This window comes from Stenella coeruleoalba (assembly GCF_951394435.1).
Source record: "Stenella coeruleoalba genome assembly, chromosome: 17".
Lineage (NCBI taxonomy): Eukaryota > Metazoa > Chordata > Mammalia > Artiodactyla > Delphinidae > Stenella > Stenella coeruleoalba.
Genome location: NC_137163.1, coordinates 6,700,930 through 6,716,502, shown reverse-complemented (window position 1 = coordinate 6,716,502; position 15,573 = coordinate 6,700,930). Strand labels below are relative to the sequence as shown.

General features: G+C 47.4%; 1 protein-coding gene across 7 annotated transcripts in view; it reads right to left on the bottom strand.

Annotated features, from left to right (window-relative positions):
- The window catches only part of ZFAT (zinc finger and AT-hook domain containing), a 376,612-nt gene that overhangs the window by 282,038 nt on the left and 79,001 nt on the right, over window positions 1-15,573 (bottom strand). For all 7 annotated transcript variants that reach the window (XR_013824727.1, XM_079902395.1, XM_079902396.1 and 4 more), the window contains 3 exons: window positions 8,216-8,303; window positions 6,109-6,258; window positions 4,236-4,409 (listed from right to left, as the gene is read on the bottom strand). Coding sequence is in view for 6 of the 7 variants with exons in the window: in XM_079902395.1 (XP_079758521.1) it covers window positions 4,236-4,409; window positions 6,109-6,258; window positions 8,216-8,303 (412 nt within the window). In the remaining variant the exon portion in view is untranslated. The remainder of the gene's footprint in view (window positions 1-4,235; window positions 4,410-6,108; window positions 6,259-8,215; window positions 8,304-15,573) is intronic.

Here is a 15,573-nt window from a genome sequence, read left to right as displayed (position 1 = left end):
TGGGGGCGGGGTGAGGGGGTCAGAGAGATCACGGTTAGGATTTTGGCAGTTACTCTGAGGCGCGTGCAACAGGACTGACTGTGGGGACAGGGCCGAAGCAGGAAAAGCAGCCGGGATGCTACTGCAAGAACAGAGGCAAGAGGGGACGGCGGCCAAGCCGTGAGGACGCCCAGAAGTGGCAGAATTCTGGATCACGTCGAGGCAAGAACACACAGGATTTGCTAGAGGACCATCTGCAGGGTGTGAGCAAGACAGTCAGGAGTGAGTGACTCGAAGTTTCTGACCCGAGCGCCTGAAAAGGAGCTGCATTTACTGAGATGGCGTAGAGCAGGGGTCGGCAAACTGCGGCCCACGGGCCGAATGCAGCCTGCTTCCTGTTTCGTAACAGCTGGGGGTTAAGAATGGCTTTGACATGTTTCAAGGTTTGTGAAAACAAACTAACTAAAACAAAGAAGAATATGCAGCGGGAGCCCTAGGTGGCTCTCAAAACCTAAAAAATGTACTGTGTCTTTAGAGAGTTTGGTGGCCCCTGGACCACAGGAGACGCACGTGCTAAGTCTGAGGGGCCTTCCAGACACAGGCACAGATGCTGAGTGGGCAGCGGCAGATGCAGAGCTGAAGGCTGGGGGCGAGGACGGGTCTGGAAATGGAAGTTTGGAAGCCTTCACGTAAATGGTGTGTAAAGCCATGAGGCAGAGAGGATCACCTAGGGTGAGGGTGCAGAGGGAAGGGTTCTCGCATGGAGCACTGCGGCCTGGCAAGATGTAGAGGTCAGAGCTGAGGGGGCACCAGGAAAGGAGACTGAGGGGCGGCCAGAAGCATGGGAAGAAGCCCAGACGAGGGGGGCGCGGCGCCTGCCCTTCCAACCTTGCAGCCGCTAGGCGAGGGGGGTGTAATTATCCCCACTTCACTGAGGAGGAGACTGAGGCTCAGAGGAGTCACTGAGCCGAGGCCACCCCACCAGGCAGTGGCAGGCGAGACTCAAGCCTCCCAGCTCTGCCTACTTCACGCAGCTCCTCTGAGGAGCAACCTGCTGAACTATTACTGACACAACTGCGCGGAAAACCAAATAATTTCAGGCAGGCTTTAAAGCCATGCCTGCTTCTAAATAAAGAGCTAACTCTATGGTTACAGGCTGGGAGCCTCATCAAGGTAGCCAGGCCCCTAGTATGAGCACATTTCCCCGAGGAATTCAAAGCATGTTTCAGCTGTTGTCAAACAGCTCATGAAGCCGTCCAGTTTACCCAAGGAAATAATAATTAAATGAGAAAAACTAGATGTCCACAAAAAAAAGAAGAAAAAGGAATAATATGTGTATGTATAATATTATAATTTTTAAAAGAGTATCTTGCAAAACATGTACTAGAGCAAAGATCATCAAAACAAACCAAAATCCCAGAATACACCCAACATCTTGAGAAATTCTGGCATTTCAAAACAAAATGGAAAGGACTGATTTCTCAATAAATATGTTGAGTCAACTGATAACTGTTGAGAAACAAAGAATCCTATGACAGACCTTGCACCAGAATAAATGTCAAGAATATTAAATTTCATACATGTTATAAACCCACAAAATAAAACTTGAAGAAAATACAAAAGAATTTTCCCCTAAGATGGGGAAGGTTTCCTTTAACATAGAGAAATAAATGGAAATAGGAAAAAACATAAAGGAAGAGACTGACCAATTTAAATATGCTAAGTTATTTCGCATCTATATATAAAAAGATACACTAAAAACATAGAAGCAAATGGTAAGTTGGAGGGAAATATTTGCACACTATGACAAAACACTGAGATACAAAAAGCTTTCAGAAGTCAGCAAAATAAAATGTGAGCACTACCAAAAAATGGGTGAGACATGTAACTAAAGTTGTTTAAAGCTTTTTTAAAACTGAAAAGGAAAAGAAGAGCCTATAGTTACAGAACAGATCACCAATGGAGATGAACAGCTGGTCTACAACCCAAGACTCCACTCACCAGGCTGGCCTTTGAGAAGGCATGACACCACAGCAAGTGTCAAAACAGACACACAAAGGAGTCCCAGCAGGCCTGGGGAAGAAGTGGTCACCCCAAAGTGAGACCAGAGAAAATGACACTGCACCGCACATTTCCACATCTGAAGCACTCCATTACACTTGCCTCCTAGAATCACAGAGCATCAAGGCTAAAGAGACCCAAGAAACGTTAAGGTCTCACGTCCTTATTTTGCAGCATAACAAGACCGAGGCCCAAGTAGGGAAGAAGCTGGCCCACGAGGATGCCCCTGTCCCACTGTCCTCCTGGTGGTCACACCCAAGAACTGATGCCCTTCTTCACAGACTGGCGAGTGTTTGAAAATAAGACATGACTTTACAAAATACCTCATCCTCCCAAGAATGTCAGGAAAGAAAATGAAGAGTAACAGTGCAAACTTCCTGCTTTGTTAAGAAAATATTTCATAAAGTCTTTTGGGAAGGTCGTGTTACTGCTTTGACTCCACACACGTATTTGTCCATCTGAACTCCCCTTCCTGCTGAAGAGCTCAGGGAAGCAAGTGAAGTGACAGACGGGACAGGCTGAGTGTCCCTGGGATGCCTGCTGTGATACCACTACTTACACCAACCCCATCCCTGCACGACCCAGGACGGCCTGTCCACGATCCCTGATCAGACACGTGCCCCATCTTCTCAGAGCCTTTCGGCACCGAGCCCAGACCTCGGAGCCGGGCACGAGGCCACAGTGCCCTTCCCAGCCCTCCAGACCTGCCCTCACAGCCCAGTGGACACACCACACCTCCCTGGCTCTGGGGACGGCCGCTTCTCATAACTGGCGCTGTATCATTAGGGATTTCAGCGAATATTGTGCGACCATGTCAAGAAATACCAGTGAGGCTTATTGCTGGAAGAGGTGTAAGAATTCACAAATGATTGCAGGACTTAATGCTTTCATTACTCAGGATACGACTGCTTTGCTGTCATTGTATCTTTAATTACTTTGATTATGGGTTTTTAAATTTTCAGTACACTGCTTAAGTCTGAACAGCAGGGCTCTGGCTTTGGTTCAGCCTGAGGCAAGCCCTGGTCCTCAATTCTGATGAATCCCAGGCCGAGCATTCGGCCGAGCCCCGCGAGCTCCCTGACGGCGCACAGGACGAGATCCCCTGGAACAATCTTAAAGTAAAGGTAGAATCTAGTGGCTGGATCATCCTCTACGCTCTGAAATCAAAACTCTCTGTTGAAATCCCTTCAGTTTTCATAGTGGACTCCAATTTTTGTATATCATTGTGCTAAAGTAACAACTCATTGGTATAGTTTATTAATCTCATCACATGTGATACTGACAAGACCCTCGCAGAACTGGGGTCTAAAGGAACATTTTAAATGTTATATTAGGTCTTTTACGGCTTGGCTGCCTGTCTTCCTAAAATAATTTTGTGATTCAGCCTTTCTTTCTCTGTCGGGCCCCTCTCAAGGTGACCTTCCCGGTCACTGAGACGCACACCCTCCTCCCCAGAGCTCCCGGCCCCTCGCGTCACAGCGCCCACACTCCCCATGGCCCACAAGCTTCTCTTCCTCCTGCTATAGCCTAGAAACTTCTTGAAGGCAGGAACTGTTCCTTATTGACCCTGTACCCCAGGCAGAGGGCAGCACACAGGAAGAACTGGGTCAGTGGTTCTTGGTGAATGAATGAAACCTGAAATCCACTTAGGTGTACTTTATCAAGGTCAAACCTGCCCAAATGCTGTTTGTATTTTAGACTGAGTCTCATTTTGGACTGAATACGGGAACCCTGAGGTAGCTTGGGTGATAAAGAGCATGCCCTTGAAGCATCAAGTCAGGTGTGGTCACGGCCACCCCTCAGGACCGTCAGGCTCGGGTGGGGATGGAGGGCTGAACAGGACTGAAACTTCCAGATCAAGGCCTCCTGAGGATGCCTTATTCCCTGAAGGAGCGTCCCCTCCACATCCACCCCCAACAAGTGCACGTGCACGCGTGCACGTGCGCGCGCGCACACACACACACACACACACACACACACAGAGCGAGTGTTTAGCAAGCACTGGTGGGGTCAGCACGGCTCCAGCACTGAGCACGGAAGCAGGCGAGCTCACTCTGCTCTCCTTCGCAACGGAAGTTCCAAAGACAGAGGCTCCTTCCTGCTCGAGGTGCAGCCACGGTTTCCGCTGGACTCGGGATGTAGGATTCCAACCACACTTTCAGGGGGAAAAGCTCCCTGTGGGGTCACTCACTCACCGTCAGCAGTGTGAAGGAGCTTGTGACTTTTCAGTGTCCCTTTTGACTTGAATTTCTTGCCACACATGTCACATAGGTGGGTCTTCTCAGTGCTATGACGGTTCATATGAGCCTTGAGGTTACTCTTGCTACGAGTTGCATACTCACACAAAGAACATTTGAAGGGCTTCACACCTACCGGAGGAGAAAAAACAGATATACACGTGTATTCATGTATACGTGTATGTATCAGAAGGAACATATATGTATACATATCTACACACACGTCTCCTTGTCCATTTTGAATAAAGCAGTGCATGCTGGTCCCTAAACACGCCGCACACTTCCCCAGGCCACACTCCTACCCGTGCTACGCCTTCCAACTACGATGCCCTTTCCTCCTGGGCCTGCAGTAGAATTCCTTGCCTCCCCGTCAGCGCACCCAAATCCCGCCTGTCACTACTGCTGCACTGCTCACAGCACTTTACAGTGGGTAGCTTACACCTCCTCTCCCCACAGTCTGGAATCTCTGAGGGCACAGACTCGAGCATTTGGAGCAGCAGACGTTTACTCACCTGAGTTGAGTTAAAGTGACAGAAATTAACCAAGGGCCTTGGCAAAAGCCACCAGGATCAGGCGCGCAGGATCACACATGAGAGCGTATCTCAGTTCACAAAATAAGCAGAGCTTTACCACGCTAGTCGCCGCTGTTGGGCTAATGGCTCGACTGCAGGGGCGTCTTACCCTTTGGCTACTCCTCCTTCGTTCCACAGACATGTACCGAGGACCTACTCTGTAGTAAACACCGAGGGCTGATTTCAAGGCGCGAAGCCCTGGCCCAGCCTTCCCTGTCCAGAGGGAATGGACCGGCAAAGAGCCCTTACCACCTGGTGCGACGCGCTGATGGGGGAGGGGAGCTGTGCCTGCACCTGAACACGGGGTACGACAGGCACGTTTCAGTGAGCCCAGCATGGCCACCCCTCGTCTGTACTACCTGCGACCTTGCAGTCGAGGAGGCCCAGGCTGTAACGAGGCTGCGGGGTGTGCCCGGCAGCACAGAGCGGAGGCGCGTGCGTGCTGGTCAACGAAAAAGCAGCTCCCAGCCTCGGCTTCGGCCCAGCTCCTCCTGCCGTGTCCAGGTTCCTACTCCATCAGCTACTGTGCTCTTTACTGAACCGTTCGCTTGATCCCAGATCATAGAAAATACTTATTCCTTCTCCCTGTGGAGCCGTCCTGCTTGCCTGCCACCAGCACCGCAGGTTCCTAACTCACAGGAAGGGCGCTCCCTGGCCCCAGGCCTCCCAGCCTCATCACCAGGAGAGTAGCGTCCTCTTCCAGGGGCAGAGGCACAGCCCCGCCGTCCCTAACAGCACCCTGACCTCCAACTGCCCAGCGTCCTAGAGCGTGGCCCACATCTCCCTTCACAGGCAAGCACCCCAAGGCCTACCTTCCTCCTCGCCCAGCTTCATCTCCACCCAGTCTTCCCCAGCCGGAATCAGAGGACTCTGCCGTCCTCCTGGCCTTCCTTCACCGGAGACACCAGCAACTGGCCCCCCCACCCCCCGCCTACCACCACCAGCGCCTGGGGGGCGGCCACCAGAGTTACCACCGTGACCAGGCCAGCGCGGTTGCTGCTCTCCTGAAGCTTGCTTTCCGCCCAGGAGTTGTGGTGATTGGCTTAACTACAGCTCCAACCGGAGCCGTGAAGAATGCACACCGCTGCGCCCCGCAACTGCAGCTGAGTGATGCTTTAAATCTGGCTGACGGACCCATTTCTCAGCACACTAAAGAAATTCTAACCACAGGGGATGTGGAGCTATAGCTTCCTCCTAAAGAATTCCCAAAGGAAACACAAAATCACAAAGGGGCTCCATTTTGATGGAGGAATACTCACCTTCATGAGCCCAAATATGACGCTGAAGGTCTGAGCCATTCTTCATGAAATAGAAATCACAATACGGGCATTTCATGGCTCTCTTTCCAATGAGCCCTTTCAGCTGCACCCTCCTCCCGAGAACCTCGGAAATGGTGCTCATGGAAACCTCTAGAAGAAAAGCAGGATGAGAACTAGAAGCAGCCAAAGAACCGTGGTTCAAGTTAGACGTCAGTGAGCCTCCTGACAGAACCTGCACCTCCGCTCAACCCCAGCAGCTCTGAGGAGGCGAGTTAACCATGTGCCTCGTGGCGTCACGTGATAGGACTTTTGCCTAAAAAGTCAAACCAGAATCTAAGCGAGTCTCAGAGCTAAATTTCTGTTAACACAAAATGTGTGGGATGGAGAAACAGTATCACGAGGCCACAGTAGGACAAAGGCAGAATGTGAAACCACTCAGGAAAAGAGACTCAGTTTCCCCAACAAATTAACGTCATGGGGAAAAAAGCAGGGCTGGGGGTGTCCTGCAGAACACAAGAAACTTGGGTGACATAACAACTCGCTTCAAACAAACCAACTGTAAAAAGGAAGTCTGTGTCAACTAAGGAAACTTTAAATGGACTCATATTAACTGATAATAAGAAACTACTTTTAACACTGTTTTAATGGTGATGTGTTAGCTCTGTTTTTTAAAAGTCCTTGTTAGTTGGAGATGCAGGCTGAAGCTTTTTTATGGGGAAATCACATCATGTTGGGATATACCGTAGAATATTTGAGGGAAAAAAGTGGGGGTCAGTTTCTGCCAGCAGCTTGACCAAACGTAGACAACTATGGAAGCCGAGTTATGGGTACCTGGCTGTTCTTTATATTATTCTGCGTATTTTGTACCCATTTGAAATTTTACATAGTAAAAAATTTTAAATAATAAGCAAAAGTTGAAGGGGTTAAATGGGTATCCCTGGCCCACACTGGACACAGGTTACACAGGACACGGGTTAACACGGGGAGGACAGAACTGGGCGGTCAGAGAATCACATAACCCACGTGTCCCCACGTGGAGGAAGGCCACAAGGCTCCCCGATCCCAGAAGAAACATGAGGGTTAGCACACTTCCGTTATTTCTTCATTTTTCTCCAGTATCATCTTTAATCAGTGGGTCAGTTCCCCAATAGGAGGAGCAGACACAAAGTAAGAGAAAGAGAAAAGGGACACGGACCTAGCTGCTCTGTTCCCCATTTATGCACACACAGCATACATCTGCCCTAACGGGCCCCGAGCGACGTGGCACCGGGGGTCTGGGAACAAGCCGCTAAGGACGGCGGCCCTGCCTCAAGGCTCTCGGGCAGCAGGAGAATACCAGTGCCTAGAGTACAGGGGTGAGTGCACTGTGACGGTCCACATGGAGGGGGGGGGCACCAAAGGCTCCCCAAGGTGGCTCTGAGGGAGGCCGTCGAGAATACCCAGGAATTGACTGGGCAGAACCAAGGAGCAGGGTCCCAGGCAGTGAGAACAAAAGTGACAAGGCATGTGATGCCCAGGGAGTTTGGGGCTTGAGGACACCAAAGGTGATGGTCACTCCAACTCACTACACCCCTTGTAAACCATCACTTGGTTCAGGAACCTACAAAGGGGGCCAAGGAAGTAGAATATGTGTCGGGTCTGCACTGGGTAAGTGACCCATCTAAACGCAGTCACAGTTACTATTAAAAGGGGAAGGGAGCACAGGGAGCTCTACTCAATACTCTGTAATGGCCTATATGGGAAAAGAATCTAAAAAAAAAAAAAAGAATGGACATATGTATGTGTATAAATGACTCACTTTGCTGTACACCTGAAACTAACAGAACATTGTAAATCAACTATACTCTAAGAAAAATTTTTTACAAAAGGTGGGGGGAATCATGAGACTGGGGCAGACGTATCTGAAGACCAGATGAAAGGATAAAATGAAGCACATGATTATATAAACTCCTGAGCTTTAAAAAAAAGTTAATTCTTGCCCTTGAATTTACTCATATCTTTATTGCCTCTTATATTTCCATTTAATACAGTTATATATAATGCTGTGTCTTAAAATAAACATAAGCATCTTAAAATCAATCTCCCACTCTAAGATGCATAACCTTACCGGGATGGTTGGTCTTGATATGTGACTTTATCAGTCGATCTTCTGAAAAAGACTTTTCACACACAGGACAAGAATAACTCCTTTTGTCCTTAACAGAAAGAGAGCATAATCAATGGACTGTCTCGTTTAAAACTCAGGCTCTGTGGAAAAATACCACCACCACCACCATCACCGTCACAGCTAGATGCACAGCGCGCCTTTCCCAGCGCCTGGCATGCAGCCCGCAGCTGGCCCTGCACAGCCCGGGGAGCTCAAGGGCAGTGGGGCAATGGCCTCACCTGCATTTCAGGAGGGAGGGACGGGCCTTAGAGACAACGGACCTGTGGAGGTGGCCAGGCCAGGGGAGGGCGGGGCTCGGCCTCGAGGTCTACCACGCAGACCAGGGCTGCTCCACAGCCCGACACGTATTCTGCCCTCCAGTGCTCAAAGCATGGTGTGTGTGAGGGGTTCAAATAAGTTATCTTATTGAGACTCGTGACCACTCTTGAAGGACAGGCATTATTACACTTTTACAGATTAAGAAACCAAGACCAAGGGCAGAGAGCCCCAGGTCTGCGAGAAAGAGGCAGCGTCGGAACCCAAGGGTACGGACGCCCACCCCAGGCTCCGACCACTCCAAGGCCACGTCCCACCCAGGCTGCAGGTAAGCCCACCCAGGCTCTGTGCATCTGCTGGCTCGTCAACCCACCTGCCTGCAGTGCCACGTTCTCAGTTAGGAAGAAGCTTTTGTGAAGGATCACGCCATTGCTCATCCGCCTTTCCTCTCAGAGTAATGCCATTTCACAAGACAGTTCTTCAGAGGGTGGGTGTTATGGGTTAAATTCTGCCCCCACAGATTCATGTGTTGAAGTCCTAACCCCCAGTACCTCAGAATATAATCTTATTTGGAAATATGGTCATTACAGATGTAATTAGTTAAGATGAGTTTGCAGGCCCTAATTCAATATGACTAGTGTCCTTGAGTGGCATGAACTTATATATACTACCAAATGTAAAACAGATAGCTAGTGGGAAGCAGCTGCATAGCACAGGGAGATCAGCTCAGTGCTTTGTGACCACCTAGAGGGGTGAGGTAGGGAGGGTGGGAGGGAGACGCAAGAAGGAGGGGATATGGGGATACATGTATATGTATAGCTGATTCACTTTGTTATAAAGCAGAAACTAACACACCATTGTGAAGCAATTATACTCCAATAAAGATATTGAAAAATAAAAAATTTTTTAAAAAGAGGAAATGTAGACAGAGACCTGCAAGAGGGAGAACACCATGTCTTCATGGGAGAGAGAAAATACCCAAACCCACCCCAAGAGAAGAAAATTACAAGCCAGTATCTCTCAAGAACATAGATGCAAATATTCTCAACAAAATACTAGCACATAAAACCCAAAATGTTTAAAAAGAACTATACACCACAACCAAGTGGGATTTATCCCAGGTACAAGGTTGATTCAACATTCTAAAATCAATTAATGTAATCCATCACATCAACAGGCTAAGAAATAAAAACCACATGATAATATCAATAGAGGCAGAAAAATAATTTGGCAAAATCCAATACCTATTCATGATAAGCAATCTCAGTAAAGCAGGAATAGAGGGGAAGTTCCTCAACTTGATAAAGAATATCTACGAACAACCTATAGCTAACATTATACTTACTGGTGAGAAACCAGAGACTTTCCCACTAAGATTAGAAACAAAGCAAGGATGTCCCCTCCCAGCACTCTGTTTTAACATCATAGCTGAAGTCTTAGCTAATGCAATAAGACAAGAAAAGGAAATAAAATATATAGAGATTGAGAAAGAAGAAATTAAAATTGTCTTTGTTTACAGATGACATAATCACCTATGTAGAAATTCTAAAAGAACAGACAAAAACATTCCTGGAACTAACAAGCGATTATGGCAAGTTACAGGATACAAGGTTAATATACAAAAGTCAATTGCTTTCCTATATACTAGAAATGAACAAGTGGAATTTGAAATTAAAAACACAATACTATTTACATTAGCACACAAAAAATTCAGTGCTTAGGTATAAATCTAACAAAATATGTACAAGATCTATATGAGGAAAACTTCAAAACTGATAAAGGGAATCAAAGAACTAAATAAATGGAGAGCTATTCCAGGTTCAAGGATAGGAAGACTCATTGTTGTCAGACGTCAGTTCTTCCCAATTTGATCTACAGATTCAATGCAATCTCAATCAAAACCTCAGCAAGTTATTTTGTGGGTACTGACAAACTGATTATAAAGTTTATATGGAGAGGCAAAAGACCCAGAAGCCAACAAAAAATACTGGAGGAGAAGAACAAAGTTGGAGGACTGACATTACTCAACTTCTAGACTTACTATAAAGCTACAGTGATGAAGAGTATGTGATACTGGTGAAATAACAGACAAATAGATCAAATGGAACAGAACAGAGTCCAGAAATAGACTCTCTTAAATACAGTCAACGGATCTTTGACACACGAGCAAATGCTACACCATGGATCAAAGATAGTTATCTCAGGCTTCCCTGGCGGCACAGTGGTTAAGAATCCACCTGCCAACGCAGGGGACACGGGTTTGAGTCCTGGTCTGGGAAGATCCCACATGCCACAGAGCAACTAAGCCCGTGCACCACAACTACTGAGCCCGCGTGCCTAGAGCCCATGCTCCGCAACAAGAGAAGACACTGCAACGAGAAACCCGCACACCACAACGAAGAGTAGGCCCCGCTCGCCGCAACTAGAGAAAGCCCACGCACAGCAACAAAGACCCAACGCAGCCAAAAATAAATAATTAATTAATTTAAAAAAAAAAAAGATAGTTATCTCAACAAATGATGCTGAAACTGGACAGGCACATGCAAAAGAAAAAAAAATGAACCTAGACAAAAACCTTACACCCTTCCACAAACATTAACTAATAATGGATCACAGATCTAAATGCAAAATATAAAACTATAAAATTCCTAGAACACACAGGAGAAAACCTGGATGACCTGGAGTATGGTAATGATTTTTTAGATATAACCCCGAAGGCATTACCCTTGAAAAAGAAAAGAATTGATAAACTAGACTCCATTAAAATTAAAAATTTCTGCTCCATGAAAGACACTGTCAAGAGAATGAAAAAACAAGCCACAGACTGAGAGAAAATATTTTCAAAAGTTACATCTGATGAAATAGGCCAAAGACCTGAACAGACACCCTACCAAAGTGGATATACAAATGGCAAGTAAGCATATGAAAAGATGTTCCACATCATATGTCATCAGAGAAATGCAACTCAAAACAACAAGGTACCATTACATACCTACAGAATGATCCAAATCTAGAACACTGACAACACCAAGTACCGGTGAGCATGTGGGGCAATGGAAACTCTCATTCGTTGCTGGTGGGGATGCAAAATGGTGCAGCCACTTTGGAAGGCAGTTTGTCTCAAAACTGAAATACTCTTATCATATGACCCAACAATTGCACTCCTTGGTATCTATCCTAATGAACTGAAAACTTATGTCCACACAAAAACCTACACACAGATGAAGCAGCTTTATTCATAACTGCCAAAACTTAGAAGCAACCAAGATGTCCTTCAGTATATGAATGGACAAATTGTGGTACAACCAAACAATGGACTGTTATTCAGTGCTAAGAAGAAATGAGCTATGAAGCCATGAAAAGATGTGAAAGAAACTTAAATGCATATTACTAGGAGAGAAAAAGCCAATCTGAAAAGGCTACATATTATATGATTCCAACTATAAGACATTCTGAAAACAGCAAAATGATGGCAACAGTAAAGGGATCCGTGGTAGCCAGGGAGTAGTGGGGAGAGAGGGGTGGACAGGAAGAGCAAGGAGGATTTTCAGGGCAGTGAAACTACACTGTGGGGTACTATAATGAGGGGTATGCATCAGTAAACATTTGTCCAGATCCCACCAAGAGTGGACCCCAATGTAAACTATGGACTCTGGGTGTTACTCACGTGTCAACGTAGGTTTATCAACTGTAACAAAGGTAGCGCTAAGGTATGGGATGTCAAGAGTGCAGGAGGCTGTGCACGTGTGGCGATAGTGGGTACACAGGGAAATCTCCGTACTTTCTGCCCAGTTTTGCAGTGGCGGATGCCACCGACTTCCACCCAGGCTACATCACAGGGTCCAGGCTTGTCAATGTACTCTCATCAGTGACCTCCTATGCCCTTGACCTTCCAGGTCACCCCATCACTCCCGGCACCTGCACACAGGAACTGGTGCTCTCACGCCCTTTTGAAAGACATCCCGGGCAGCACACACCCTGGAGGAGGCCTGTCGCCACCCCTGGCTGCCCCAGTATCCTCATCATCAGAGCTGATGGAGGCATTCAGAAGGGCTTTGAAGGAGTTTACACTGATCTCTCCTGAGCCCTTGCTATTTGATTTTTTTTCTTTTAATCTCTGATAGTCTGAAAGCAATTTATCTTAGAGCTTATCAGGGTCCCTCACTTCTTGATGCCTTTGAAGACTGTCGGAAGGATGCAGGCAGTGAGAGAGGGTGTTGGAGAAGGGTGCACTCTAAGGACTCATTTATTTCTTTTGCAGAAACCTCAGTTCCCAACCGGAGATGAAAACCCAAACTGACACAGCAAACTTAAAAAGCACAGTGGTGAAAAGAGTTCTCGGCAGAGGAGGAGAGAGCGCCCCGCGCCGTAATGGCGGTAAAAGAGCCCAGCCCTCGCAGTTTGTTTGCTCTGATGGAAATGGCCTTCAAAGCCACACAGGACTCTTTGAAAGAAGGCAGGTGGCAGCAGGTGGCAGTGGCCACGGGGTGTGGGGCGGAGGCGGGGCGGGAGCAGCTCCGGGGCTGAAGCTCCGAGCACGGCTCGCAGCTCTGGATGAACCCCGCCTTGGCCTACGCCTCTGTGGCAGGTTCCTCGGCCCCCGAAGCCACAGGGCAATTCTCAAGCCTGAAACCAGCGGTGGGTGGAAAATATCAAATCTACCTCCACCCTGCCACCAAGTGTATTAACGATCACATAAGTACACCTATAAAGTATCTGACATCAGGTTAAAAAAATAAGGTGGGAGATTCCACTCTGAACAATTTCTCAGGAATAAAAAGGCCACGGACTCACTCATTTATTCCTCAAACCTTCTGGGGCCCCTGTGTTGTGCCGGACATAGCACTGGGGACAAAGGTGGGAGACTCTGGCCCTGCCCTCAAGGGGCTCATAAACTGGTGAGAACTGCCAGCACACAGAGGCCACTAATCATCGTGGGACATAGAGAAGGTGTGACAGACAGGAAAACTGACACTTCCATCGTGGCTCATTTAACAAGTTAGACAAGAGCCAGAAACGTGCTCCATGTGGGATTTCAACTCCAGGCTCTTCCTGTCCACTGAGCACGGCTGAGCGCGGCTCTGCTTTGCAGGCCATGCCCCTCACTTCCGGCCCTCGGGCTTGCTAACAGGCAGCTGTTTTAGACCCAGGAAACTCCGCTTGCCAGAGGTCCCCAGCACTGCGGACAGATGCTCAAACAGGGCAGCACAGAAACAGGCAGTCTGCGACCACGTAAGAAAAGACCGTACTCTTGCAGCTCTTAGAAAGGAAAAACCTTTTGTCCAATTGCTTTAGTTGAATAACATTTTACTCTACTTTAAAAAAAAAACTATAGACAGACCCATTTATTTCCAGAAAGATATTGGAGGTCGCTCCATCTACTTCTCTGTGTTGGCAATATATTATTTTAGTTTACTTCCAGCAAGGACACGTAAGATTTCATAAATACATTTACCTTTATAGCCAAATACAGTCTACACACTTCTCGAAGACAGGCATTAATTTTAAACATTTGTTGAAAGGCCACCTCACCCTGGATGGAAGCACCACCACCGCTGTTACTATTCCTCCTCCCTCCTCCTGCCACCACTACTAAAAAGGAGGAGCTGGTGTAGTCCGGCCTCCCCGCCATGCCTGGACCTGTGCTGGGTCCCTCACAATCGTTATCTCACTAACTTCCCACAGCAACCCCGGAGGCGGGGACTGCCACCCCACTTTACAGACAAGAGGTCAGAGAGGTTAGGCAGTGAAGCCACACCACTTGCAGATGGTGGAGTCTGAACGCCAAAATGTGCCCGCTCTTCCCAAGTGTGGACTTGTAACTGCTACAGTGCCCTGAGCGTTGGGTGCCTGAGAGATCTTCTGAGAAGGGACACGAGCCAGAGACAAAGGGGACAGACTGACATATCCTGAACATACACCACAAGCTCGACTTCCTGCTATGTCAAATGTCTGTATCAGGGCGAACTTATTTAAACAACAGGTTCCCAGGTCCGCCCCCCCAAATTATGGTGGAGGTCTGAGCCAGGAATCTCATTCATAACGTGTACCCCCAAGTAATTCTGATTCAGGATGTCATAACTTACATCATCGGGGTCAGTGACTTACAAAGTTATTTAATGGGACCTACACAGGAGGTCACCCATTTGACATCACCACCCAGAACATACTTGCACACACAGTGGCATATAAACACACTGAAACACAGGACAAAAGGTCTCAGAAAACAATACCTATTACCTTGTCATGGGTAAATAGTGCTGATCATTTCTATTTCATTCTATTCCATCTCATTTTTAAGATAAACTGGTTGTAATCCACTAATTACACAAACCTATAATGGATCATGACCTGGGGGCTGAAAAACCACCGACCGGGCTGTTCTATACTTAATTTCTAGTTTAATCCTCACAATCCTGAGAGGTCGGAGAGCGTTCCATATCTCCATTTTACAGATGAGAAAACTGAGGCTTAGGGAAGCTAAGCAATTTGCCCAGGATCACAGAGGTGGATATGGGGTCTTAACTCTAACATGCTAGAACCCAAAGCCTGCCTTTTATTGTACAGAAACCATGTTTTCTCAAGTCTCCCTTTCACAAAGTTTGCACAGTGCTGTAAATAAAATGGGTTTGCTCTGGTCATTGACTAACTCCTTTGACCAGGTCCCCACGTTTCCTTGATGCCAACACATCCTTGACTCCAAGTCACGCCATCTGGCTACTAATGGGAGGGAGGAGGTGATGGGAAGAAGCTACATTAAATGTACACACACCTTCCAGTCATTAGGTGTATCTTTAGCTAAGAAACGGTTGTTGAGAGTCACAGAAACGGGCACTCAGCCAAATGATCCTGGAGTCCTAGTGCAACCAGAATGGACATGACTATAGGCTCATTTTGGGAGGGACAGAGGGGGATGCATTCTACTTTAAATTTCCTTAGTTTTTTCACCACATGGGAATCTGTGTTGCAAAGAGGTAAGTGTTGGATGGAATGTGAGAGCCCAACCAGACTTTCAGCGCACCTGGCCCCATCTCTCTGGGTCA